Source organism: Fulmarus glacialis, unplaced genomic scaffold (assembly GCF_000690835.1).
Source record: "Fulmarus glacialis isolate BGI_N327 unplaced genomic scaffold, ASM69083v1 scaffold4062, whole genome shotgun sequence".
In the NCBI taxonomy this organism is placed as follows: domain Eukaryota; kingdom Metazoa; phylum Chordata; class Aves; order Procellariiformes; family Procellariidae; genus Fulmarus; species Fulmarus glacialis.
In genome coordinates, this window is record NW_009199611.1 from 27,620 (window position 1) to 53,875 (window position 26,256).

The 26,256-nt window shown below is 44.8% G+C and overlaps 1 protein-coding gene across 1 annotated transcript in view; it reads right to left on the reverse strand.

The window, feature by feature from the left end:
- EIF4G3 (eukaryotic translation initiation factor 4 gamma, 3) overlaps positions 1–26,256 on the reverse strand; it is a 78,847-nt gene that overhangs the window by 17,404 nt on the left and 35,187 nt on the right. Inside the window, exons 11-21 of the mRNA XM_009573303.1 lie at positions 20,454–20,542; positions 18,363–18,612; positions 15,587–15,744; positions 14,288–14,413; positions 9,023–9,193; positions 7,824–8,021; positions 6,951–7,097; positions 6,420–6,656; positions 3,975–4,079; positions 2,098–2,230; positions 869–963 (exon numbers count right to left, since the gene is read on the reverse strand). Coding sequence (XP_009571598.1) covers positions 869–963; positions 2,098–2,230; positions 3,975–4,079; positions 6,420–6,656; positions 6,951–7,097; positions 7,824–8,021; positions 9,023–9,193; positions 14,288–14,413; positions 15,587–15,744; positions 18,363–18,612; positions 20,454–20,542 — 1,709 coding nt within the window. The remainder of the gene's footprint in view (positions 1–868; positions 964–2,097; positions 2,231–3,974; positions 4,080–6,419; positions 6,657–6,950; positions 7,098–7,823; positions 8,022–9,022; positions 9,194–14,287; positions 14,414–15,586; positions 15,745–18,362; positions 18,613–20,453; positions 20,543–26,256) is intronic.

Genomic DNA, 26,256 nt, shown 5'->3' on the forward strand with positions numbered 1-26,256 from the left:
TCCAAGCATCCAGGCACTGAGAGTAAAATTCAGGGAGAGTGACATTAACTGGGACAAGGGAATGTCTAGGAAACACCCTGATTTATGTGAAAGACTGAGTTCTCCTTGACGAGAAATCCCAAAGCTACTCATTAAAAAAGGAGGAATCTCCAAGCTTGCCTAACCTGCAGCTTGAAATAAATGTCCCAAAATCACCACTTTAGTGGTAAAATAACAGGAAGATGCTCATCTGGAGGATGGGTGTGAAAGTTTAACACGTACTGATTATGCAACTGCACCGGACACAAGTTCAGAAACACTGTAAAAGCGGACACAGCTCCTCTCGTAATACTTGAACCTTTCAATCCTGGAGTGCTGCCATCTGTGACACGTCAGGAATGTTTCATTTCAAAATGAACATGGCATCCTCAATTCTACTAAAAAGCAGCGTCAGAATAGGGTCTTGAGAACTTGAGGCAGCAAAGGATTTCTATCAGACAGGTGTCTGAGACGCCTTCTGTAACAGCCACGTGATGTGCTGCATCACCGTCACACACGATACCCTGACTCACATTCTCTTTTCATCATTTAATAAAAACGCAGATTTTCCAACTAAAAAAAACTTCTGGGTCACTAAAAGGACACTATAAACCTGAGAAAAAGTGTATGCATACTCCTTTCCCTTAGAACAAGCAGAATAGGAACATTCAGAAGACAACGGAATCTTCCTTTGTGCTTTATTTATGCACAGTACTAACTCTGGGGATTTAAAATGTCCCAAAAGTTTTGACCCATAAACACCGTAATGGTCTTTCTGAGACAGTCAGATACAATAAGGTAAGACCTCAGCATTTTTGTTGCTCTGAACGAGTCTTATGCTGGCACCTACCTTGGTGATTTTAAGGAACTTGGTGGGGTCCAGCACTCTGCTGTTCTTTGCCCCCTGCACAGTGTTCCAACCGCCTTCATCGACCCGCTGGACACCTGCCAGACAACAAACACAACCGCCCTTAGCTCATCCCCGCTGCTCCAGCGGCGCCCCGGGAGAACGCAGGCGATTGTCTCCAAGTTCAACAGGAGGAGGAAAAGAAAATGGCACGTTTCTGCTAAGCCTCAGCACAATTCTATGCAGAAATCATGTCTTTCGGAGTGTTTCTTCAGCCTAAGAAGACATAACTAGCTTGCCTGACTTCATTATTATAAAATAGCCTTGACATAAAAGATGTCACTATTTTCAAGGGCTGTTTTTGGTAGTGATTCTTCCTGGTTAGATTTCCCATGTGTGTTCTTGCGATTTGGATATGGCTGCACATACTGTGCGTTCACAAGCTCACAAAACGAGCAGACGACTTGCCTTTGCTAACCCAAAGCCACACTTGTTGCACAAATTTCAGCAGTGCTAGGCTAGTCTAGACGCAGAACCATTCAGGCAGTCCCAAGTTCCTTAGCTTCTCCTGATCTCAGTTTTAGGATCATTAAAACAAAGTCCATGTGTATTTTCTTTACGCCTTGTCTTCACAGCACTTTCATTTGACAATCCTCAGTATTAAAGAATCCCAAAGATGACTTTCTCCTTGCCCTGCTCTGTCCCAGTCTTCATTTTCCCAGTCACTCCAAATTCTTCAGGTAGTGTCAGCCTCAAGGGCTGGGAGCAATTTAAGTTAATGCCAAGACACTTTTTCATGCTGAGTTAACACCTCACAACTTTAACAGCTAAAGACAACATGGTTACTCTTGAAATTAGATGCTATTCTCTTGAAATTAGACGCTGCTGTATGCAAGAATGGATGGCGAATCTGACTCCTACGTAGTAACTTGTTATAACAGATTTCTGGCAGCCTGTCACAAAATCAAATATGGTTTGCATGAATACAAAACTTAGGCACTATTGGCCTGCGATTGTTTATTTTTACCCAAGGGATTTGCCCCTGAAAAATCCACACAGCCAGCCCATGGCAAGTCTGTTCCTCCTCCAGCCTCAGCCATAATCAGGCCCCAATTCCCTTTGCTCATTACACTTAGGAAAAAAACAGACTTTTTTCTGTTATGTGGCATTCTGGCTATGGCCACTGGATGTGAAATGAGTGAAACGAGCAGCCAACTTGGCTTTTACTTTACCCGGTCTCCTCTTCTCTTTGGTCATGAGTTGTTGGACCTTCCTCTGTTCTTCTTGCTCTTCAATCTTGGCTTCTTTATGAATCTGCTCGATGGTCTTCGGGCCCTGGTCTGCTCTCCGTGACACCCAGTTGCACTAGGAAAGAAGCAAACACATGCTCAGAGATACTTCCACAGGAGCATCGTAAATAGGGTATTTTGAACACCGCAAATGAGGCTTAATCCTCCCAGTCTTAGAGGGGCTGCTCGCCGAGGGACTGGGGAAAATTTTGTAGAACTGGGTCACGTTGTGGATATGGTTACCCCAGCACCGCAGGTCAAAGCTACGTACTCTGGTATATAGACTGCGGTGTACGTTTTGGTGGAGAATGGAGGCTGCAGTGAAGACCTGACTTTGGAGAGGCATGACTGAATTCCAGACATTTTAACCCCTAGTGTCCTGCACATTCCCAGCTTTCCAGCCTTTCTAGGTTCAGAGGAAAGAGAAGGACTAGAAGGAGGCTGCTGTCATTCTCTATCCGTTTATTACTGACACCGTTTGTTGAAGCCCTTCCTCCAAGCTTGAGGAAAAAAAATGAAACCCTGAAAATAAAGAAGCAAGAAGCGACTGCATTTTATCTGGGGATGGTGCTTTACCACTCCAGGGATCGTGATGGCTAAGACAGGAATCCTGCAGAGAGAGGTGGAGCTGTCTCTCCACAAAACATTTCCACTAGCTTGATGTGTCTATTCAACCATACGCTGCACAGATCCATCTATCCCCAGAATAACCAGACTGTCTCTTGATCTTGCTACAACCTCCTTACAACTTTTGGGGTAATTATCTTTGCGTACCCTGCAGTCAAAAGGGTGACTTCAGCCTCCACAAACCCCCAAACCAGCTTCAAAACAGCTATTTGAGGTATGAGTAAAACCCGCTCAGGACTTCAGTCAGGTGCTGCCTCATGGCTAAAGCCACGCTGCTATCAGCGCCTACATGGGTGAAACTACAGGCGCTGGGGAAGGTTTGTGCAACCTGCAGTCACATCTTTAACCGCACAGAGTAGAGACACCCTTCACTGTACGAGACTCCAGCTTTAACGCCTTGGCTATGTTCAAAACCGTTGGTTGATCACAACACGGGCAGGTCCCTGTCTGCACTGTGTGCGTCACTCGTCTGCACCAAGTTATATCCTACCTGTAGCTTTTGGAGCTTAGTGTGGACCCACCATCATCATGACGGAGTGCAGACTCCATTTGCTTTTGTCTGCACAATATGGCCAGTAAACAACTAGCAGATGCCTGGCTGTGCTAGCAATACAGGCTAACATAGGACCATCTTTTGATGAAATCCGCACTGCCATGAAAAAGGGCCCTCACAGTTTTTACAGCCAAACTATCCGGTCCCCGTCACTCGTGGGGTACGCATCTCGGAGCACTTAGCCCCATCAGCACAACTAAGTGCTGGCAGGAAACAGTTACACCCAGAGAGCATGGAAACAAAGACAGCAAAGCAGCGCAACTGATGCAGACAAGCACAGGGGATGCTCTGGGGAAAAAACACCCAAAACCTCTCCTGTGAAAAGAGCTCAGGCGTGTCTGCTGCAATGGGGCTGGACTAGCAGCGTGAGAAGCCGGTGTGGGCACGCATCTAATATCAAGCAGAACCAAAACACCCAACAGAAGCAGTTTGCCTGTCTATCAACCTTGGCCTTCATTAAGGCAAAATGAAGAGATTTCTTGTCTTTAAAAAGCCAGACTTTTGGGATAAGGGGCACAGATCTCCCCCTAACATCCCACTTCTGCTGTAAATACTGTAAATCCCTGCTCTTGCATGAGAGCTCTTCCAGCCTGGACGTGAACGGGAACATGCTCTTCTACTTACTTGAGTTGGCACCTACCAGCCTTAGGTCTATTACATCCTGAAGCATGAACCGAATCCTTGAAGATGTTTTCCTCTCTTTCACAATCTTCTCCATCTGATTAAAATACTGGTCCATGCGAGGCTACACAAGAGAAACATCATCATCAACGTGTCTTGGAAGACAATTAAAATAATCCCTCAGGTGGAGAGTCGGTGGGTTCTGCATTACAGCATTTCTGTGCCAGAAACACATCAGGGGACCCAGAGCTGTGCTCCGGAGAAGGGAGTGTTGGGTCTCGCACGCTCCCCCCAGGGTGGATTTGAGTGTGTGCGGTGCAGGAGGTGCAGGAAATGAGGCCCAAGTCTGTGGGCACCTCCTTTGTTTAGCACATGCTTTCTCTGCATTTTTAATTACTCAAATAATCTACACCCTCTGCATGTACATAATAAACTTGCCATCCATTAACAAAAAAAAAAAAAAAAATCAATGTGGTTTTTTTCATGGTACAGCTAACCTGTTCTGCTGGCTAGCTGCCACCAGAAAGGGGAGTCCTGCTCTACCTCCGAGCTCCTCCTTTTCATATCAGCATGCGTGCTCACCTCAGCCCAAGAAAAACTGGCTCAGGAAACTAAACGGGCATAAAACTAACCCTGCACACATCATTTCGATGCTTTACCTCCCTGAACTGTCTCAGCCGGGGTCAGGCAAGAGAAGCAGGGGCAGAAGCACTGCTGCTCTCAGCAAGAAGCTGTTTAATGGGCTTAGCTGTAGTATGAAATCCCACAAGCTCCTTTTCATCCAAAAAGTCATGATGTGATGGAATCCAAATCAGTTTGCACAAAGACATGAAATGGTATCATTAGAGAAGCCTCCATTAAGTCTAAATTTGACTCGCCAGGCTCCAAAAAGCCTTCTTCCCCAAAATGGGGGCTCTGGCTGTTTTAAACAAAATGTTTCAGGGCAGTTTTATAAAATGTTCCCACTCCCTTCATGAAAATCTAGCTAAACCCTTTTCCTTATACTTAAACAAACAAGAAAAATCGTATTAAAATTTGGTTCTGGCCTTGCCTTGGAAAGTTTCAGCTCTGAGAGCAAATGTTTCCGAAGCTAGGAATGACGGGGAAAATATTTAAAATGGACTTTGTCCAGAAGCTTTAATTATAACTATCACTAACACTTCAGCTTCAATAAAAATACATAATAAAACGTCTACCCCATTAATAGAAAATAAATAAAGCATTCTCACTCAATCTCGATAGAAATAACAAATCACAAAGACAGGACACAGGCAGCTTCTCACAACGGGTAACACGACATCTGCAAGCTTTTCCCCGCTGCGTGCACGCTCTCTGCTACACGGTGCCACGGCTCGAGGTTGCAGAACCGGCCAGTGCACCAAAACGCTGGCTTTTACAGTGTTTCCATGCTCGCAAAGACCGAAACGGCATCCAGGACTCATCCAACAAGACCTCAGCTACTGCTTAGAAGTCAGACCCTGTTTTCTTCCCAGAGCACGTGGAGAAATTTAATCCCCGCTTCTGCCACTTTCAAACCTGCATCAGTAACGCACGCGCTGTTGCGTTAACAGCGTAGGGTATTTAGCCTGGGGGATTAGTGGTAAACTACGCTGTTTTGGTCAATGCTCCACAAAACAGTTTGGGAAACTGTTTCCCTGTAAGGATCAGGATTGATCCGCCGTGATCCCTGCAATCCAGCGCACTGTAAGGGAACTCCCTTCCCCAAGCAGCTGAAAACAATTAGCTCCGTTTGTTTCCAGAGCTGAGTCCGACTGATTTCTGGCAAAACCCTCGAATGCTTTTTCATCCCAATCCTGGCTTTTGCGAAGGAGAAGCAGATTCATCTGTGCCAAGAGAAGCTCATCGAGTGCGTAATGCTCCATGCTACATATACATTTGCTGGAAAGTCAGGAGGAGGATGCTGGAGCGCTGCAGTTGCAAAACAGCTGCTTCATTCCAGCATAGCTGGAGATGATGATGACACAAAATAAATGCATCCACCAAGGTTCAGGTGGGGGTTTAGGCCAGTTAATGAGGTTTTTTCTAGATTTAACCTGAACAATACATTCAGGGTAGGTTTCGTAGGTAATATAAGCCTTCAATGGTAAAGAAGTAATGCTAAATCTTAATGTTTTGGAAACTACAGATAGGAGTTAAATTCTGTTTGGAAAAAGAAACCCATAGGATCTGTTGAACACTTTTAGACGGTGTGCTTGGATGAAATATTTGGAAACAAGTAGCGACTGGAGAACACCGTTGAAAATGATACAGGCTCTATTAGAAAGGGACAGAGAGGAGGGAGCGAGGCCAGGTTGTGATGAAACATCCACGGAAAAGCGGATGATTTCCTCATGCCGTACAGAAATTCCTGAAGAAAAAATAAATCCTCAAATAAAAACACCCCACAAGCATTTTTCCATCCCTGCCCTGAAAGCCTCATCTCTCCCTCCCGGTCCTGCCCTACCTTTGCTTTCTCAAAGTCCAGGTCCTTGCCAATGGTAGTTAGCAGGCGGCAAAGGCACTCGAGGGACTCCTCATCGTGGTTTTTCAGCAGCTTTACCACGCAGTCATGCATGATAGCCTCCGTCAGCATTTTTAGCTTGAAAAGCTCGCCAATGAATTTTATATTCCCAATGGATCTCCGTCGGGCTTTGTCCTTGGCCTCTTCCAGCTCGTCATGGAGCCGCGTCTTCTCCTCTGGCTGTGAAACAGAAAAACAGCTCTAAAAAAACATGTTCACAGAGTACAGAACTCTTCAAAAGATCCAGTTTTATGTTTATAGTTGCTGTTGTCCCTGTTTACTCTTTTTCTCCTAAAAACCAAAAAGAGGCTGGTATAAACCCGCTAATCAAGGCAAATATTCTTTATTATACTCAGCCACAGTGACAGAATGAAACTCTCAACTCCAAAATTCCCCCCAAATCGACGGCCATCTTCAAAAGGGATCATTTTCAGAGGGAGCTCTGAGAATTTATGGTGAAAAATAACCACTTACAGTGGTAGCAGCTTCAAGTTCTTTCTGCTTCTTTTCAAAGACATCGTCGTCAGCCTTGTCCTTTTCAAATTCCTTCTGGCAGCGATTTAACAGCAACTTGCGGAAATTTACTGTGCTCCCAGGTTTGTCTGCCATGGGCACTTTCAGCTGCAGGAGAAGGAAGGAAGACACCAACAGAAATAAGGCTAAACCCTACATACGAGCGAGGTTTCCTATAAGCCATCCATTACATTTTATTATGCACTCCATATTCAGCAATGCAAGTCTGCAAGGCTATGACAGTTAAGCATCACGTCATGATTTCCAGCCAAGTTTTACATTTCACATGTAAAGTCGCACTCAAAACTTGGCTGACACCACCTCTGCCCGGAGACAGATTACATTTCCATTCACAGGATCCTTTAAAAAGACACACTGCTTAAAAACACCCTCGTTATGCGCTGAAGACTCTGGAGCCGTGCTCCTTCGTTGCACGTCACGAAGGATCGGGGGAAGAAGGGGGTTATTTTGTCCCAAGTTCACCACCTGGAAACTGGCTGTCCGAAGCTTGGCTCGGCACCTTGGGCTCCCCTTCGAAACAGAGAGAGAAATTGGACTTCCCAAACGTGACTCATTGCATCTTGTGACCAGGCAGAGCAAAGTGTCGTCAGCTCCAAACAACACATCACTCCAAGCAAAGCCCTCTGCCTGCAGGCATGGCAATGAATGTAGAAGAAGAAATCCGTCATGTAAATTATTTTTATTTACGTTCAGAAACTAACATTTAACTCTGCTCTTGCCACGTTTATATTACCGCCAATCAGTTCATGGGGATAATGCGCAGCACATTCACCCGTGCAGAGGAATTTCCCATTTGACTCTGGGGGCTCTTACCGTTACAAGACATCTGCACATGTTGGCATAGGCCACCGAGAAGCTCGGTTCATCGATAGCCTTCTCAAAGACCAGGTCGATGACTCCTTTCAGCCTCTCTTCTGTATCTACCGTCAGGTCTGTCACTTGCTTCATGAGCTGATTGAACATCTGGGGCGTCAGCTTGTTCAAGATGCTTCGTACCTTGCGGAACAGCTCCTAAAGGACAGGAAAACTTTAAGTTTAAGCACAAATTGAGTAGGTGGCTTTCAGAATGAGCTAGGATGCATCTTAAAGGTGAACAGAGATGATGTCCTATAGGAACTTCTGGGAAGTTGAGTTACACACAGACACACATTTGTGCACAGTCCAGCTCCAGTTCTAACTCAGCTACCAGCTACCAAAGACCAAAGCTGCAGGGCAGGATTTTTGGAAATGCCCAAGTGCGTTTTTCAAGTGCGACAGAGGCACAAAGCCCATGCTGTCACCCAACTGAAATATTCTCGATATCAATTTAGCCATGAGATATAAATTAACAGGGAGTGGCCGCCTTCTCCCTCAACTAGAGGTAATCAACTCCTCCTATATTTACTTTAAGGCACTTTTTTTTTTTCCTATCCAGAATGATAATTAGGTCAACAACGCTGCCATTAGCCCCGAGAACAGAATTCCAGTGTCCTTCAAGGCTATGCCAACTTATCCTACAAATCACAGGTTTGACCACCAGGCAAATACCTCCGCCCAGAATGGCTGCCCCACAGAGGAGAGGAGGGGGAGAAAGACACAGAGAAAGCTTCAGAGACGGCGCTGTTGGGCTGGGCAGGACAGACGGACAGAGGAACCTCAGTCTTGCTGAGGTTCAGGGCAAAACGTGTCTAAAAGGGGATGAAAAGCAAGTTCTGTGCTGGAAGTTTGAGGTTGTTTGCTTTAGAATGGAGACAGAAATGTTCTAGTAAAATAGCAATAGAAAAACAATCCTGGAAGAGAGGTAGTAGGTTGTCTGGTGTTCCCTATTTAGACTCGCTTAATATACAGGATTGCCATTTAAACTCCAGGTCAAGAATAAACACATGAAAAAAAATAACCAAGGTAGGGGAAAGCCGTGATTCAAACTGGAATTCATTGCCCTTTTTTACTGTCTTACACAACAGCAAAGGCAAATTATCATCCTCCTTCTGTTACAGACTGCTGCACTCAGAAGTGCTTGCTAATGCTCTCACCTGAGTTTTGACATTTTCCGGGTCCTCAGTTTGGTTTTCTCTCTTCAGGCTCGGCTTCCAGGCGTTCTCTGCCTTCTTCAGGTGGACGTCCTCCTTCACACACACAGTGATGATCTTCCTGGGCTCTCTCCTCTGGCCTGGCTGAGATCTCCTCGGTCCAACATTCAACAACTAGGACAAAAACATTCCTTGTTATATCCCCTTTTAAACTCGCATCTCAATAAAACACTCCAGGGCGCAAGCCAACACCCGCCGATGGCAACACCGTCAACTGGCAACTCATCCTAGGACTTGGAGGACTCCCTCTGACCCAACACACTGGTCCGGGTTGGTCAGAGGGAACAGGAAGACACCAAACACGTTTCTCTTGGCCAGTTTTTCCCAAAACAGACATGGGATGACCACTGCGTACGTGCATTGGCGATGCTCCGGTTCAGCGCTGCAGAATTAACCCGACTGACCAGAAACTGCGTAACTGAGGCATCGTAGCAAAGGCGTATTTAAGGATTAAATCAGTCCTTACAGGTGTATTTCAAATGTGCCATCCCAAGCAATTAGATAATGATAAGTTAGCAGCTCTGCCAAAAATGTTATGTTTTACTGGAGATTGCTTCAAACAGAGCCATTCTGAGACAGGAATTACATAAAACACACTGAATGGAGCATCAGTAGAAACATGGATCCTAACAGATGTGGGTCAAACTCTCTGTGGTTTCACAGAAGAAAGGAAACACAGTACTTTGTTTGAAACAGCATCAAGCGCTTCTCTGCATCCTGTATAACGTGATGGTCCTCCTGGTCAAATCAGATATGAAAACTGCTGAAACTGGGGAGTTTTTCATCGGCTGTACAAGCGGTAGGGCACAAGACACCCCCAAACTCCCTCTTCATCATCCGGGAGCTTCTGATTAAGGACTAAAGGTATCAAATGTTGTCAGGAGGTTATTCTTCCTCTGTGCTCTTTTGTATTTCTGAACTCATTTATTAGAAATGTCCAACCTCAGCGTAAAAATTAGCGCAGCAACAAAACTTCATTATCAAACCCCGTTACTTTCCACAGAAGTAATTAATCTCTTCAGTGGGCGGTAGGCAACCTCCACATGAAAGATGGGCCATTTAAAACATTTCTTTGTTCAACAAGGGGATTCAATGAGCCTCAGAGAGGCAAAACCAGCTCAGTTATTCAAACAGCTTCACTGAATACATGAGGAGAGGCTCTTAGCTGGTGCCTCTCATGTCATATATCAGCCCCAAACCCACCTTTGCACAATTAAAGAAGAAAACCCTCCTTAAAGGCAGGAGCTTGTATCTGGGATTTGAACCGCTTGGCTTTGACAACGTAAATATGTGCCGCTGATGAAAGCAAACGAACATAATCACCGCCACTGCTGGAGATCTCGTTTGGGCTTCGTTATGTGATAACAGCAACAGAATAAGAGGTTGTCAAAAGACAACGACCTCATGCCGTGATGTGCTTCGTATGCTGAGGCGATGCCTGGAAGAGGGCTACGTGGTGCAGCGTGTTAGCGCGCTGCCCCACCACCTACGAAGACCTGCGTTCAGATCCCGCTGGCACGCACAGAAATAACCCATCAGACTCGTTCAAACCTTTTCGGGCGCACGCTGTAATTGTAACGCAACCGCGTGAGTCGATCGCTCCCGAGAAATCAACAGTGCAATAAGCCAGCGAGAACGGGGAGCCTTGACGATGCTTTTGTGTGTTAGATGCCTTCCTAAAACAGTTGTCAATCCCTCCCCCTACGACCCCTCTCCGCTCCCACCCAGAGCCCTTGATCAACACGAGTATGACGCAGCAAAGTCTGCTTCGCAGCCCTGCGTTGAGACATTCACCTCTGTTTTTATGCAATTTCACACAATTTTGCTGCCCAGGTTCTAACCACGCTATAAACGTATTGCCGTGGAAAGAAGAAACTTCCCTCCAGCTGAAAAACCAGACAATAACGCAACAGAAAACCGACCGGTTTCAGCCACGCGCACTAGACCTCATCACACACCTCCTTGCCCACAGAAAGCTTGGTAACCAGAGCCAGACTGGCAATGTGCCCTGAAAATCAAAACATTTGGGCTCATTTCCCCCAGAAACACGGGCAAAGCTGACGACAGGTAACCCACGGCCGCCGCGTCTCTCTTGCGCAGAGGCAGCTCTGGTCTGAGGGACCTTCCAACCGCAGCCGGGCTGTACGGCGCGAGGACAGAGCCGCAGAGGCACGGTGCTTCCTTGGATACGGGTCCACGCAAAGCCGAAGCGTTGGCTTTTAGAGCAAACACACCTCCCTGAAGGAGGTGACTATTTCTCTTGCAAAACTGATGGATGCAAGGACCGCTTGTGCATCATCTGAATATCAGCATGTTACATGTTACAGCCTCCTCAAATCTGGCTGCCTTTGAGACCAGACCTTTAAATGCATTAATAGAAGAAAGGTTTTCTTTAAGACTGTATTTTTTTAATATCTGTGAATAAACTTGTTTGATTAGGTTTTAAAAGCAGTGAACAGAAGCCTCCTTTGAACATGTAATAAAATAATATATGGATCAAACTTTTAACAGAAAAAATCTGGGGTTTTTTGGTTCCAAATTTACAAAGCAGCAAGTTAAAGAGGTGCCTGAGCTCATGCCTGGCCTCCTTTTGTAACCCAGTCCAAGTAAATAATAACGGTTCTGTAGCACCTGCGATTACAGCGCTACAGCTTGCACTGAAATAATATTTTCCACCAAAGGTACGGAGAAGTGCTTACCAGATGCTACTACATTAATCTGAAGTACCTGTCTTCCGGATGAAGAGGGGGAAAAAAGGAAAGTAGAAAGAAACAGGGACAAGCCTCCTGCAGAGGAGCCAAAAACTCACAGCAACACAGCACGACCTGATGCTCTCCCTCATGGTCCACTTCTGCTCTTAGGACACAAGTCACGGTAACGCTTTAAAAAACATCCAAGAAATTTAAGAACTGCTTCTCCCCCTACAACAAGCTTCAAATGCAGAAGGCGAAATTGAGCTTAGACGCTAGGAGTGACTCTGCCTTCCAGGGAAGCACAAGAATCGAGGTGACTCGAGTTTCCACCACCTCCAAGGAAGGATAAAAGCAGACACATCCTGCCTTGGCTTGTGGGGATGGACTGGTCCTCTCCAACCCTATCTCTCCGTGTTTGCATCTTGTTACCCGCTGCACTCATCTAACTTCTTGTCTACATCAAAAAATGTTTATTAGCTATATTTTGTTCCTGTGTAATTACATCCCTTGTGTTGTTTGATGCGACACTTGTTAGTTCTAAAAACAGTCATACAACACGTTTAAGCGAAAAGAAGGAAATAAAGACAAAAGCCAAGAAAGCAAAACAAAAGATTCTCAACGTGCCGAAAGCTTGTTAGCGCTGAGCTGCTCGACATTATTTCGAGGGCAAGGAATAGGCAGTGGGGTTTAATGGTTTATGGGCATGGCCTGTGCAGAGGTGGAATGACCGAGTGGACAGACAGCGTACACGCAGATTTTTGCCATGCTTTACGAGAAGATAACGTCTGATTTTGCTCGGGGCTGAAAACCCCCTCACCCTATAACCGCCGACGTCACAGGACAGCAGGGCTTGTTAAACAACATGACCTTCCAACCCTCCTCGAGAAAAACGCAAAGAAAGGCTCTACTCTGTACAGGCGCAAATGTAAGATGTATGTTATGTGCTGAATGCTCCAAATGAACGGGGTAAGCGGGACTTACCTTTTCTCCCCCTTTCCACAGGTCTGCAAAGTGCAGACCCCTCGCGGATCCCGCTCAGGCCAACGTCCCAGCATGCCCTCAGCTGGTGATGTCCCACCCACCACTGAAGACTGCCTAGAGGGGTACAATGCAAGTCTTGTTTCGTTGTTTTTGTTTTTTGTTTTTTTTTTTTTTTTTTTTATTAAAACACTGTTGCACCTTTTTGTAAAGTTTTCTGCCAGTCGTTCTTTATCAATAGTGGGCGTTAGGGAAAAAGACAACTCTACAAAAAGGTGCAAAGATTGGGGGGGAGAGGGGGGGATTTGGCTTACCCCTATCGGCAGGTTCCTCAATGGTGGGTGAGGCGAGACCAAGAGAGGGCATGCTGGGGAACCGCACCGAGCCAGGGAAGGCAATCCAGGGTTGCTCTGCACTTTGCAGGCCTGCGGAAAGAGAAAGAGCGACAGGGACGTTACCAAGATGCCGAGAGGCTCAGGACATTCAGCGCACGAAAGGAGAGAAGGCGCCAGAGTACAACCTGCAAGTCCTAAATATAGGAAGCGATGTCGACCTCAAACAGCATCAAGGTTTCAGGACCGGGTGACGCTCCGAGAGAAACCGCGACACCGAAGCTACTCCAAGACACGGATGCGCACCCCAGAACTGAGGCACTGGCCACGAGACCGCTCTCAAACCAGAAATATTACATCAACTCAAAATCGCCAGGTTTGACTCCGAGCCTCCTGGAAATCTGCACACTTGGAAGTCAAGGTTATTCAGTGAACTCTTCTGAAACCAGCAGTTTTGAAAGATAAATGATGGCTATGTCATTAGGTATATCTAGACGGATACATTGGATGTATCTTAATAGATAGATGAAAAATCAATCATTGCACCTAGTGGAGGCAGCCTCCATCCTCCAGCTGCGGCTGACTGGGCGGCACCGTGCTGGGGGGCACCTGCACCCCAGAAAAAGAGACGGCAAAGGCAAGAAGGAAGAATTCAGAGAGGGATTTCAGAGTTTGGGCAAAGCCAGACACAGGGAAAAGAAGAGAAAGTGAAAGAAAAGCAAAGGAAAAGGCAGGAAAACAAGGAATGAAGTGACCAAAGCAAAGCAACATATGGAAGCAAGAACATACACAAGCGCTGTGTATATTCTCTTTTTTTTGGTTAGTAAAGTCTATTTGCTCTATTGGCATGTTTTATACAATAGACCCGTATGATGACACACACCGATGCCGGGTTGTTGTACGAGAAATGTGCGTTCACATACGTGTGACTGCCAGGTCCTCGGCGTGGAAACATGTTTCCACGCCTCTTGCGCAGGGAAAAGGGGAAGGAGATCAAATCGATTTAAGACCAATACGTACCAGTTAAAAACATCCGCAACGTTTTTCTAATTTGCCTAAATTTTGATAGCCAAGAAAACATCACCCTTGCATTCATCCTGACAAAACCAGAACCACCGGAGCATTGGAAGAGGCCCAAAAGTGTGAGGATGGACTTCATCGGCGTTAAGGCCAGTTTTTAAATTAGCAAGTTGGGGTAAACTCACACTTCCAGATACGTTTCTTCCACCAGAGGTTTGCCTCCCAAAATCAGCGAAGGCTGGTGTGAAGTCTGGTCCTCGAGGCAGTATCCGAGGGTCCAGAGTTCTCAGTGGCAATTTCGGCTGATTGACCTGCATCGTGGAGCAGAACAAACAAACAGGATCTGTTCAGCGGGTGCTGGAGCTACCAAAGTTCACGCAGATCTACAGACAACCTCTGCTAAACGCTAATAGTTATATTTAATATCCAAATTAACGCTTTTAACAAACTGTGCAAGTTTTATGCATCCACACTGACACTAAAGATAAGCATTTAATTTAAAATACATCTTTCGCAGGTGATTATTGAGGAAATAGGTGGAGTTCAGAAACATTTTAAGGCTGAGCATGACTTATGGAGGATAAAATTATGGCGACATGGGCCCGTCTTCTGCAAAATGAATGTGATAGTCTTGGTTCAGGATCACAAAACTGCCACCTTCCCTCAAACAAATGTCTTTTGTGTTAACAAGACAGATGGCCGACCGAGCAAAGGCAGCTCAAAAGCAGACAGAGCAGTGAGAAGCAATCACGGAAAACTAGTAGGTGGATGAAATCGTTTTGGGAACAAAGCTGCATTTTACAATTTGTCTGGGTATGAAATTCAGAGTGGAAATGTTTCTGCGCATGAGAATCACCTATATCCTGATCTGTGCTTGAATCTTAAGAGCGAGTCTGTAGTGGTTACATCAAAATCAATGAACTGCATAGCTCTAACTACGAGAGGAGAATAAGGTCTTGGTGTCAGCACTTCAGAAATAACAAGGATTTCAGTAAGCGCAGACATACAGCAGAGAAAATCACATCTGTAATAAGGCTGGACAGAAATCACAAAACTTCTTGAGAGTCAAGGTTTTAAAGATCTTTTATTAGATCAGCTCATACTCACACAACTGTTTCGGACCAAAGAAAGAGTTTGCCCAAAAGCTTGCCTATGCTTTCTAACCGTAGAATTGATCTAATAAAAGACACTGCCTCTCTGTTCAGTCTTGCTTTGCTTATATCCTTAGTTCTTCATGGTTATGTCATTTTAAATTTTATTAACAACCCGGTGTAACTCAATCCAGATAGAGACCATGAAAAACGCTTCAGTTTTTAAATCATCTGTGCACATTCATTAGGCACCAACCCCTCCATTTGAAGAATTCTGTGATGTGACATCAGCCAAATATTTCCCCTTCCCGACAAAAGTCTGCATCGAAACGCTCAAGGAATAAAGGATGCATTAGGGATCTTTATTTATATTAAAAAACCAATTGCACGCACCTGTTTTATTGGCTCTCCTCTCACCTTGTCGAGAACCACATCACTTATGGGAGGCAGCCCCTCCGGCTTTTGGATACAGGCAGGCATGAACTGGAAATCCAGTAGGAATTCCCGGTCGTACTGCTTCTTCCCCTCCGGGTCCAGGGGCTTCCACTGCTCTATAAGGAGAGAAGGTGCCTGAGATTCATAGGTAACAAAAACCTCCGCTCTCCGAGATGTGTTTCAGGTAAATCCAAAGGGAAGGGATTGCTGTAGCTGCTTGGGAAATTTTAATTTAACTTTATTTTCATTTTTAAGGCAGAAAGGAGAGGAATACACATTGCATTAAAGGAACATAAACAATGGGGAGCATATAGCCAACTCCAGCAGCAACCACACATGGAACTTATCACGAATTCCAGTTTTAACCCACATCATCTCATTTTAACTCTGACTTGCGCTCTCTCGTGTGATATGATGAAATGGGGATGATTCCCAGTTTCTGGGTGAAAATGCAAAAGTTAAAGCGTCCGGGTTTGTGTAAAAGGGAGCGATAAATGCAGGGCCAAGGAGAGCACCATGCAGAACAAAAATATCCTTTGAAAAATGTGAAAACACCGAGCCTTTAACAACCCATGCTGGAGAGAACGGTGGGAACCAAAAGAAAACACACAGCCAGAGGCCACGCTCTAAGAATTACAACTTTTCACCCATTTTTTCAGAGGGCTTTCTGGGCAGGAGAACTGCGGCGCAGAGGACCTTGCCTGATGCAAATAAAAATGTAAACCTACAGCCATTTCAGTGTGAGCAAAATTAGCATCTGGTAGCCTAGAGACAGGATTTTCTTTGCCGGCCACACATTTTGTTCGAAGTTAGGAAGGAAAACACAGACTTGCTCAGCAGCCAGGTTGACTAGTCAGGCCCCTAAGCGGGCAGCACGTTTTTATCTGAAGGAAAACATCTGTATGAGATGCCGCCTTTGTATTTCACTGATGCCAAATCGCGTTGCTTTGCATTTATCCAACCATTCAGGTTCGCTCTTAAGGTTTTCTATTATTTCTTTATTTTAGTCCCTGATGACCAGCTTTAGGTCTCTGGGTTCTCACCATCCTCTATCCGGCAGAGGCCACAAACAGCAACTCGCTTCAAGTGATGGGTTTTAATAACTGGGAATGAAAATACACAAAAGTAATTACAATTTTTAGTTCTTTGTGCAGTTTTATTTCTACAGAGCTTCAGGATAAAAGGGTGCAGAAAATGGTTTGGCTGGCTAGCTGTGTCCAAGCCAGAATTCCCAGCCAGCTGCCTATCCACTGTGCCACACCACCCTCCGTTTATCACGGAAAAGTACCGACAGCAACAAGAAACAGTTTATATGTACAGTTTCCTTCTCCTGGAAAGATCTTAACAAGCTGTTTCGACATGAACAGCTGGGCTGCGTCACCGGCAGGCTTTCTGGATCCCCAGTGAGGGGGGAGACTGGGAGATAACAGACAATTCCTCCTATGGTCGACCAAAAATCCCCCTTTTTAGAAAGAGCAGAGCTGAAATCGAGGATTATTGCACCAAGTGGCCAGGTCTGCTTTGCAGCAGACAAGTCCGATGTGCCTTGCTTTCCAAGGGATCGATCCAACCCCTTCAGGTGAGCGAAAGGACGTGAGGATCCGACCAGGATCATTCTGACTGCATGGAGTGTTTCGGAGAGACAGCTGATGAATTATGGATTAACTTCAAGATGTGCTTACCTAATGAACTGGTAAGCTATCGTAAGTGTGTGGTAAACTATCAAGAGGCCTCTACGTTTCCTCCTAATGATACGATACTACCAAATTAATAAAAAAAAAAGCAACTCAGGTCTTTGTCGGAGCAAAGCAGCGTTGAAATAACAACTGCAGTGTAATCACTTAACGGTGGTGCTCCTTCCTGATACCTTGTCCAGGCTCTTGTGGTCCCTCCTTATTTTGTTTTATACTCTCTGATTTCTGAGCTCTTAAGAAAATGACTAATTTGTTTTAAGGGAGCTTCACCTGAATAAGAAATGGCTTAGAAATTGGTAGCAACCGAGAAGTCAGTCAGTCTCAAGGTCTCTCTTAATGAGGTGGATTAATAGAGGTTCAAGTCTACAAATTAAATACCTTACAAAATAACAAAAACACCCCTTAGGTAGACTATATCCAGCGCTAACCAGCAACGAAAAGACTGCATTCTGTGAGCCCACACTTGATTTATTTTATCAAAAGAACCGCATGCTCACAGTTCAATAGCAGAGCCTGGATTGAAAACCACATACTGTTTCTTTTCTTTTCCTTACTCTTCTAGAAATCTGAAGATCTACGCAACTGTTTAGCCAGGAAATTAAATCTATATAAACACACATACTTGTATTTAGTAGCCAATCAGAACTTTCAAATCTCTTATTTAAGAAGCATGTCCGCTTATATGGGATTTCTTGGATCGTTCTCAGCTGTCGATCACACGGGAACCAATTCGCCGCCATTTCCACTCTGCTGCAGCCAACATCCACACATGCAATAAATTCAAGGAATCGGGGCTTTTCTCTTCTCTTCATTACCACCAGCAAGAGAAAACCAATTTTCCTCTCGTGCTCCCCCAAACGGTGTCTCTGAGCCTGTTGGTTAGTGGATGCCGGTGGAGCCAGACACGGTGGAACGCTGTACCCCCTTCCAGCCCCATTGGAAACATCCTTCCACGGGGAGGATGCACGGGGCGTTAGCAGCCCTTCAAGGAGAGAGGCAGAAACCCAAGCAAGCATACAAGAGTCTGAAACAGGATTTACCTGGTTTATACTGGTACACTGGCCCTTCGCTGGAGCTCTCTGTGAAGCCTGAGTTTGCATCAGTTCCCTCTCCCTCTGAAACGCTCTCGGCACCGTTTCGCACAGGTTCTGCTTCCTGCTCTCCGTTTTCTTCCACAGGTTTCGCTTTTTTGAGTTCAGAGGGGTCTCTCTCCAGTTGAAACCCGTGGCTCATTTTCTCCTGTTCAGATTCAAGTACTTTGTCACCTGAAAGTTCCTCTTCTACTTTAGGCTGAAGCACAGATGGAAACAGAGGTTATGTTAAAAACACCCTGCCAAAATTCGAAGCATGCAAAACGGCTCTTCATTTATTCATACAGCATTTTTGTGCATAGCAGGAATACATATGCATCTTAAACAGCGATATGGAACAACACACAGAACAACCGGATGATTTATCAGTTCATTCCCGGAGATAACGCACCGATAATTAACAGTGCAAATGGAAAGACTTGGCGTTGCCCGTGAAATCCCCAGGAGCTACTGGGATCGGATGGAAGGAACTGTTAAGCCCTGCAGCGCGACGGCCATGAGCAATCCCAGCCTGGAAAGACAACCTCGCTTTTCTCCTCTCCTGCAGCTCACCAGCCACCTTAAAGGGCACGCCGCGCTCGTTTTGGGGGGGATCCTTCCTTTAAATGTATGCTGCTAATTGGAGCAGATCCCAATTAAGAAGGTAATGTGACATACAGCCAAAACTTCAGCATCTCGGTTTAAGGAAAAAGCATTAATAGTATCCCTGCTGCTAATCTTAGAGCTCTCCAAGGACACAGCCTTGTTCTGCATTCAGACAGAGGAGGCGTTAGGAACGCGCTTCTCCTGGGAGAAACCCCAACACGTCTCAGCATTAAACAAAGGAAAGACTTGAATTGAGGATGGTCCTTTCGCCTCCCTACCTGAGGGCACTGCCTCCTAAAAATGCTTTTTGCAGATTTTTCAAGGGAATACTCTGAAAAATTAGCATTGGTGAAAACACCAAGTGGTCCAGGAGACAAGATCCAATAAATGACAAAGAAAGCGTACAGAGTGTAAACTTGCTCACGCAGCCCAGCGACATTCTTCGCTTTCTGGCTTGAAAACGAGCACAGGGATGCTTTTAATTTCCTTGGATTACCCAATCATCAGCTTTTCCGTTGCGCACAGACCAGCTGTCGCAGCGTGACACCTTGCACGTGAGCATTTTAAGCATCTATTCCCCCAGAAACAGAGGGGAAAGCACTTATATACCATCCATAACGCGTAAATGAGCCTATCTGCTGCAAACGCTTGCTGACACAAAGCACCGTCCACTAGACTCAAGATTTACTCTGCAACAACACGCTTTTAGAACGGAAAGGTTCAACGATGTTTGTGGTAAGGGGAAGTTGTGGAGGAAATAGCAGATGAATAATAACTGAAGAAAAATCTGGAGCGAAGAAGCAATGCTTCTCTGCGTCACATAGCCGACATCAGTTTCTATATAAGCACAGGGCAGTCTGAATTTTTACATTTTTACTCTCTTAACCCCTCTGTGACCTATTCTAACCTCAATTTTACCCAGAATCTTAAACAAAGAGGTTCCTCCTGCAATATCCCTACCAGAACGGCAGCAAGGGAGATTTTCGTTACTCATCTAATTACTGTCGAGGTGGTTTTGCCTGAAAACTTCAACGTTTGCCTTTCACAGCTTCTCCATCAGGTGGTCATCAGGAAAACTAACCTTCAGCCGTGACATCACAATGACATCACTGTGCAGCAGAAGAACCTGCCAAATGTCACCATAGTGGCCTTGGGGACCCAACATGGGGCAGTGCTAAGGGATTCAAGCCCACTTTTATCTCATCCTTCACTGGAAGGAGAGCAGTTATATGTTCTTGAATGTTGGGAGTCGTTAAATTAGGCGAGAAGGAAGAAAACTGAAGAGCTTCACAGGGAACAGACTAAAATGCTGGGGAATATCACAGTTCCCCCCCAAAAAACAGTCTGCCCTGGATCCTTGCGAGACAACTAGGAAGCAACACGTCTAAAATACAGTTTAAAGAGAGCAACATCATCATTAAATTTAGACAAAGCAAGACTGTGATTCCCTCTTACCTCTGTTTCTGCCTCTATCACCTCCTCAGTGGCTTGGGTCCGGTCTTTTGGTTTCTTCCACGTCTTTGGTGCAGTTACAGCTGTTTGGGCTGCAATATAAGCGTACATCTATTACAACACTAAATTATATGGAGCAAATTTGGCTGTGGGTGATGCGCTTCCCTCTCGCATGCCGGTTTTACATACAGGAAAATGAAGCAGTCGCTGCCTTGCGGAGAATTCAGCTTGATATAACCACTTTTTGTTTCAATGTGGTAATAACACAATCGTTAGTGTGACATTAAAACAAGGTAATTGTTTTACAAGTTCCTCATTCAAGCTCGAAATAGTACTTGTGATAGCAAGGAGTTTATTACCAACAGTATAAGGATCATGCAGGGCAAAAGCAAACCTTCAGAAACCGCATTTTTTTTGAAATATCAAGTATTGGCTAGGAGTGAAGGTTGTTCTCAACATATTTTTCTCAAGGAATATTATAAGAATTAATTAGCTGGACCATAACCATAAACAGGCCAAAAATTCCAGTATCTCATCCAAAAGGACAACTCCTTCAACCTTGCAGCACTACCGGCTCTCCTGAGCTGGATTTGTATTTCAATTTAAAAGCAAGTTAACAACTCTACCATTCATTAATTTCCCTGGCCAACTGATTCAAAGAAAATACCATATAATATTTCTAGGATCAGCAGTGATTTACTCTAATCACTTTTTTCCCCCACAAAGGGTAAAAGAAACCACACAATATATTAGGAGGAGACAAAACCATTAATCCAATATGCTCATAATTTGTTGCAAGTGTTACCAGCTTAAATTCTGATACTAGGCACACATGCATATTTAACACAGAGCGTAAACAGAATTGATTTCGTGATTGAAGTTTACTGCAAACAGATTTCCAGCTCGCGCCTTTGGTTTCTAGCAGATACTGTGGAAAAACACAGCGTGCACTTATTTTATCACAATAAAATACAATTTTGAAAGGCTCTTCAAGTACGGATAAATGAAAAGAGTGTTAACAATGGCCTACTTTGTTCCTATGGGCAAAGAGGAAACCGGGTTTGCTACGTTCCCACTGCCCCAAAAGATACGTACGAGCCTCAGCGGCTTCTTAACAGCGTTCCCCTGTTTGGAGGGCGACTATGGACTTGCAGGAACACTGCGAGCTGCGGAAACCACTACGGTCAGCGCGCTGGCCCCAGCCCAAAGCGCAACAGGAGCTATCGTCGCTGATAAAAGATTTTTATCTTCACGCTAAACACCACAAAAGCAAAGGTTAATAACAAAAAAAAAAAAAGAAAAAAAGAAGTCTAATTCAAATATTCGAACATCATCTGGTCGTTCTCAGAACTGATGGTTCATGGAGGAGCTGGAAAAATCATCCGGGTCTCCCAAACTCCGAGTCCCGCACGTCCCATCCATCGCATCACCCTACGGAGAAACTTTCAGCTTTGAGAGCAGGGCAGAGCCCCAGCAGTAACCCTGAATTTCCTGGGGCTCAAGGGAGAGTCGAGAAATGGCCAAGCAGGTACGGATTGCAAAATGGCTTTGCCTTATGCAACCGGGGATTAGCTTTTATTACTGCTAGTTCACTGTACCCTCGCAAGAATAGTCGAGTTATTCTCACCATCTTGGGGTGAAATCGGGGTTGGGTAAGGACCAGGTGTCCATGCAGGTGGTAATTTCTGTGATTTAGCAAAGCGTGGACCTAAGCGAGGCTCCACAGTTCCCTCCACCATGAATCTGCTAAAATTCAGTGAAAATTTAGTGCTTTTCAAAAGTCAACCCGCTGTTTTAAGGCTGGACATCAAGCCCCACTGCCATGATACGATGCCTTCTTGTTTGGTGATGCCACTTCCACACTTTTGGGGGATTTCTTCAAGGAGGGGGTCACGGCTGCACGGTAATGACTGCCATAGCCAAGTAATTTAACTGATTAACCCCAAGGTTTTAATTTGACAGAATTTCACTCCACGCAAGCTCAAACTACGCTATGGAAAACACCCACAGTGTAAAATAACGTTTCATTTTTAAATGCACAGAAATAAACTCAGGGTAATGGATTTAGGGTTGGCAAAGATTTGGGGTGTTTTCTTCCTCAACTGTCAGGATGTTAACATTATTCCTTCTCAATGATACTTTTTTTTCACCTTTTTTGGCAAAAGAAAGCTATATAAAGGATGTGATCCTGCTGAGGACCCTGAACGAGTCTCGCAGCTTTTGCCTTGTTTTAATCGTGCAGATCCTTTTCCTGCTTTGGGGCTTCCCTGCACGAGGATGCTTGGCCGGACGCTTGCCTTTAATCCCAAGACAGGGCAGCAGCCTTTGCTTAGCCCTGTAGTTTTGCAGCCTGTAACTCCTATTAACACCCAACCCTATTTCATGGGGTATGCCGGTGAGATCTCCAGAGACGTTGCTCAATTTTTCCCCTCTTAAAATAGCAGACATCAGATTTTGTTCTGTTGAGTTCTCATTTCTGCTACAGGAACTGACTCAATAGGAGAATTTATGCTAATGTATGCTTAGAAAATTAAAGTGAGTTTAGGTGCCAGCCCTACCAAACCCCAAACCCAACCAGGACAACGGTGCTATCTGGTACCATCTGAAAATGGAGTTTCAGCTGCGAGGCACTCAAGCCGTAGGGAAACAAAAGTGTCATGTGTCTAGTTTGGCTCTTGGCAAGGGAGGTCTCCAGACACTTCTGGTCTTTCTCTCAATTTTCCTGTCCTCCAAGTTAAGCATCTTCACGTGCACACCAATAACTGAATTCCTGCTCAAATGCAGGTTCATTTTTGCCAGCATTCACACATCTCCAGAGCTTGTTTTCAGCCCGCTTCGACATGTTAGGTGGTAATTTCTTTCCGTTGGAGAAGGGACACCGGCAGACCCAGCGTACTGCTGCCTAACCAGCACTGTGAGCTCTTTGTTTATCGCTGCTTACAAAAATAAGAGATAACAGGAGTGACAATACCGATCTACATTAGGACTGGAAAGAGTAACAAAATCCTGATTTCCAGGCTATCCTGGACATCACTACAAGTCGTAACATCATCTCTGGAGAAATCTGCTCAGCAGACCCTGTGCTGCCTCAACCCATTTCTCCAGCTACATCATGTTCTTCAGTGGAACTTCTTTCTGCAGGAGATACCCACCCCAGCAAGTCCACAACCCACCAAGCGAGACAGAGAAAGCAGTCTCCTCTCTGATGTGGGTGCCAACTGCTAAGCATAAATTAATACCAGCTCTTATGTTTTTATTTTTTAGCCAATGTGCCATTAAAAACCAAAGCAAAGACTCACTATTGCCTCACGGCTCATGGGAAAGAAAATATATTCCACTGGGCTATGGCAGCAAATCAAGAAAAAGGCGATACCTGATTTATGTTTCCGGCTCTCCGGCTTTGGGTGCTGGAGATATTTCTCCAAGATATTTCCAATTACTGCCCCAAGTTGCTTGTTACAGCCTCCACAGCTCAGAAACCCAGGGACCCGCAGTCAGCTGGGCTACTTTATATTGAAATACGTCTCATAAATTAGCTCTGCAAGAAACAGCCCTTTGAATTCAACGCGTATTAAGCTCTTTTGGCTTCCTGTGTTCCTAGGAGTTCTGCCTGGGACAGACATCAATCTCTTATTTTCCTCTTTGCTTCTCCTAATAGCCATGATAGAAAGATTACATCAAAGGCGGGCATTCAGAGCATGTCCTAAAGGCTTCAAGTCTCTGGTAGTGCCGCCGCCTTTAGAAATTCCACTCCACCAACAAAATTTGTCTTGTTTTGTTCCCCAAGAAGTGCTGGTCCCTCACCGCAGCCGGCAAAGCTACTAGAGAAAAACCGGAATTTAATAACAAAAGCAATGGCGTGTCGTTGATGACTGGAGCAATGTTTTTAGTAAGGATCGCAGGCTGAGCGCCGAGTTCCTCTCTTGATAATATCAGTATTTTTTTTCCTTGTAATGAAGATGAGTAGGAATTAATTATTTTAAAAGCTGCATGCTCTTGCCCTTTGCAGATAACAGCTTTGCCCATCCTGAAAACCTCAAGATAATCGTTCCTGAGCAGGCAGGAACGAGATCTGCTGCCTGCAGACTGGCAATAGGGTGAACGCGTCTCCTTTAACCTCATATTTTGGCGAATACTCAGAACTGAAACACGGTCAGCAGCAAGAACCTACACCCAGGTACAACATCCTGCTTGCAGGATAAAAAACTGCAGTTCTCAGTGGTTTAATGCTCTGAAACCCACCCAATCTTCCCCATTTTGTAGGGGATTACAAGCAAGACCAGCAATGCTGATGAGCAGGCCTCAGATGAACCAGCTACTATCAGACACAGACTGAACCACTAAAATGGCTATCTTCATTATGCAGGCTAATACAACTTAAGACGTTAAGAGTAGATAGAATAGTGTAAAATAAAAAAGGAAAACCAAGCATGCTCCAATTTCTGCAAAATAAGAATACCACACAGGTGCTCCTGTAGACATCCTCTGACCTTGGAAATCTGAAGGAGACCTAATGCCAGTGGAAAAGAAAGAGTAGAGGTTCCCCTGGATCCCAAAGGGTCAGCTCTGCTCGGCTCCGGTCTCCTCCTGCAAACACTGAAAAACTCATTTTCTTGAGCTGTAAAAAGAAGTGCTGGAGAATAAAGATGTTTAAGGGAAAGCCTCTGCGGTCTGAACATATTTGTTTCTCTCTCTATACAGAGTTTGATGGAGCAAAAAATAAAAGTATTGTTTCTCTGACTGTTAGGTAGAAGGTGTATTCTGTAAAGTGCTTGAGGAACAAACGAATAATTTCATTCATCCCTGAAAAGCTGTCACCTCCATCGCAAAATATGGGATACACCTCCAAGTCTCAACAGTACTGCCCTGCGACGTCAGGGAGGAGGTGGGTTAACGTCCCATTCAGAAACCCCCCCATTTTTAGGCAGGCCAGATTATAACTGTGAAAAGGACATTCGGGAATAAGTGCTGCAGCAATTAGATTATTCTTAGGGGTCTTGGGTCTGAGTGGTCTCCCAGTCAAATCAGATCAGCTACCATTAAAGGGAATAGAGCGGCATGATTTGTGGCCAACCAAACTGCTCTGCAATAAGTACACACTTCTGCTGAAAACCCCAAAGAAATATTGTTAAAAGTCACAGAGCTCACGCTTACCACCACGTGTTTGAGAAGTTTCCCTTATCCCAATTTCTATCGTATCTCCAGAGATCATAAAAAAAGACTCTTGGCCTTTAGTCCAAGAAAAAAATACAATAATACAGCCTTTCTCCTTGCTCCTGAAGTTCAGCATCTGTATTTTCCAGCGTATGGCAGAGACACGCAATTCCTCGTTCAGCCTAGACGACCTGAATTAGCAGTCACCTTCAGATTACCTTTTTTAAATCTCTCTTCCTCTCTCCAAGGAAGAACTGGAAAATTATTGCTAAAAAAAAAAGGTTGGTTGGCAGAGAGATGTGATACAGTTAAACATCATTAAAGAAGGGGTAAAGCACAAAAAACTGACTTGGAGAGTATTTTGCTTTTCCTTGAGCTTTTAATAGTAATCAGAGTTTCAAGTGATCTTTTACGTGACTTGAGAAATACTTGTTTCTCTGTTGCCAAAGCCAACGTATTGGCTAATGTGTGCTGTCTAGCCTAATGACATTAGAGCATTAAAATTAATCTTCTGCATAATTAAAAGCCCAAAACGCTGTAAGTAATTTTTTTTTTAATTTAAACTACAGGACATTACAAAGCAAGCAATAATATTGCAAGCTGGAACCTGGCTGTGTAAAACCTTATTTACAGAAAGAGTCCCATTTCTCTA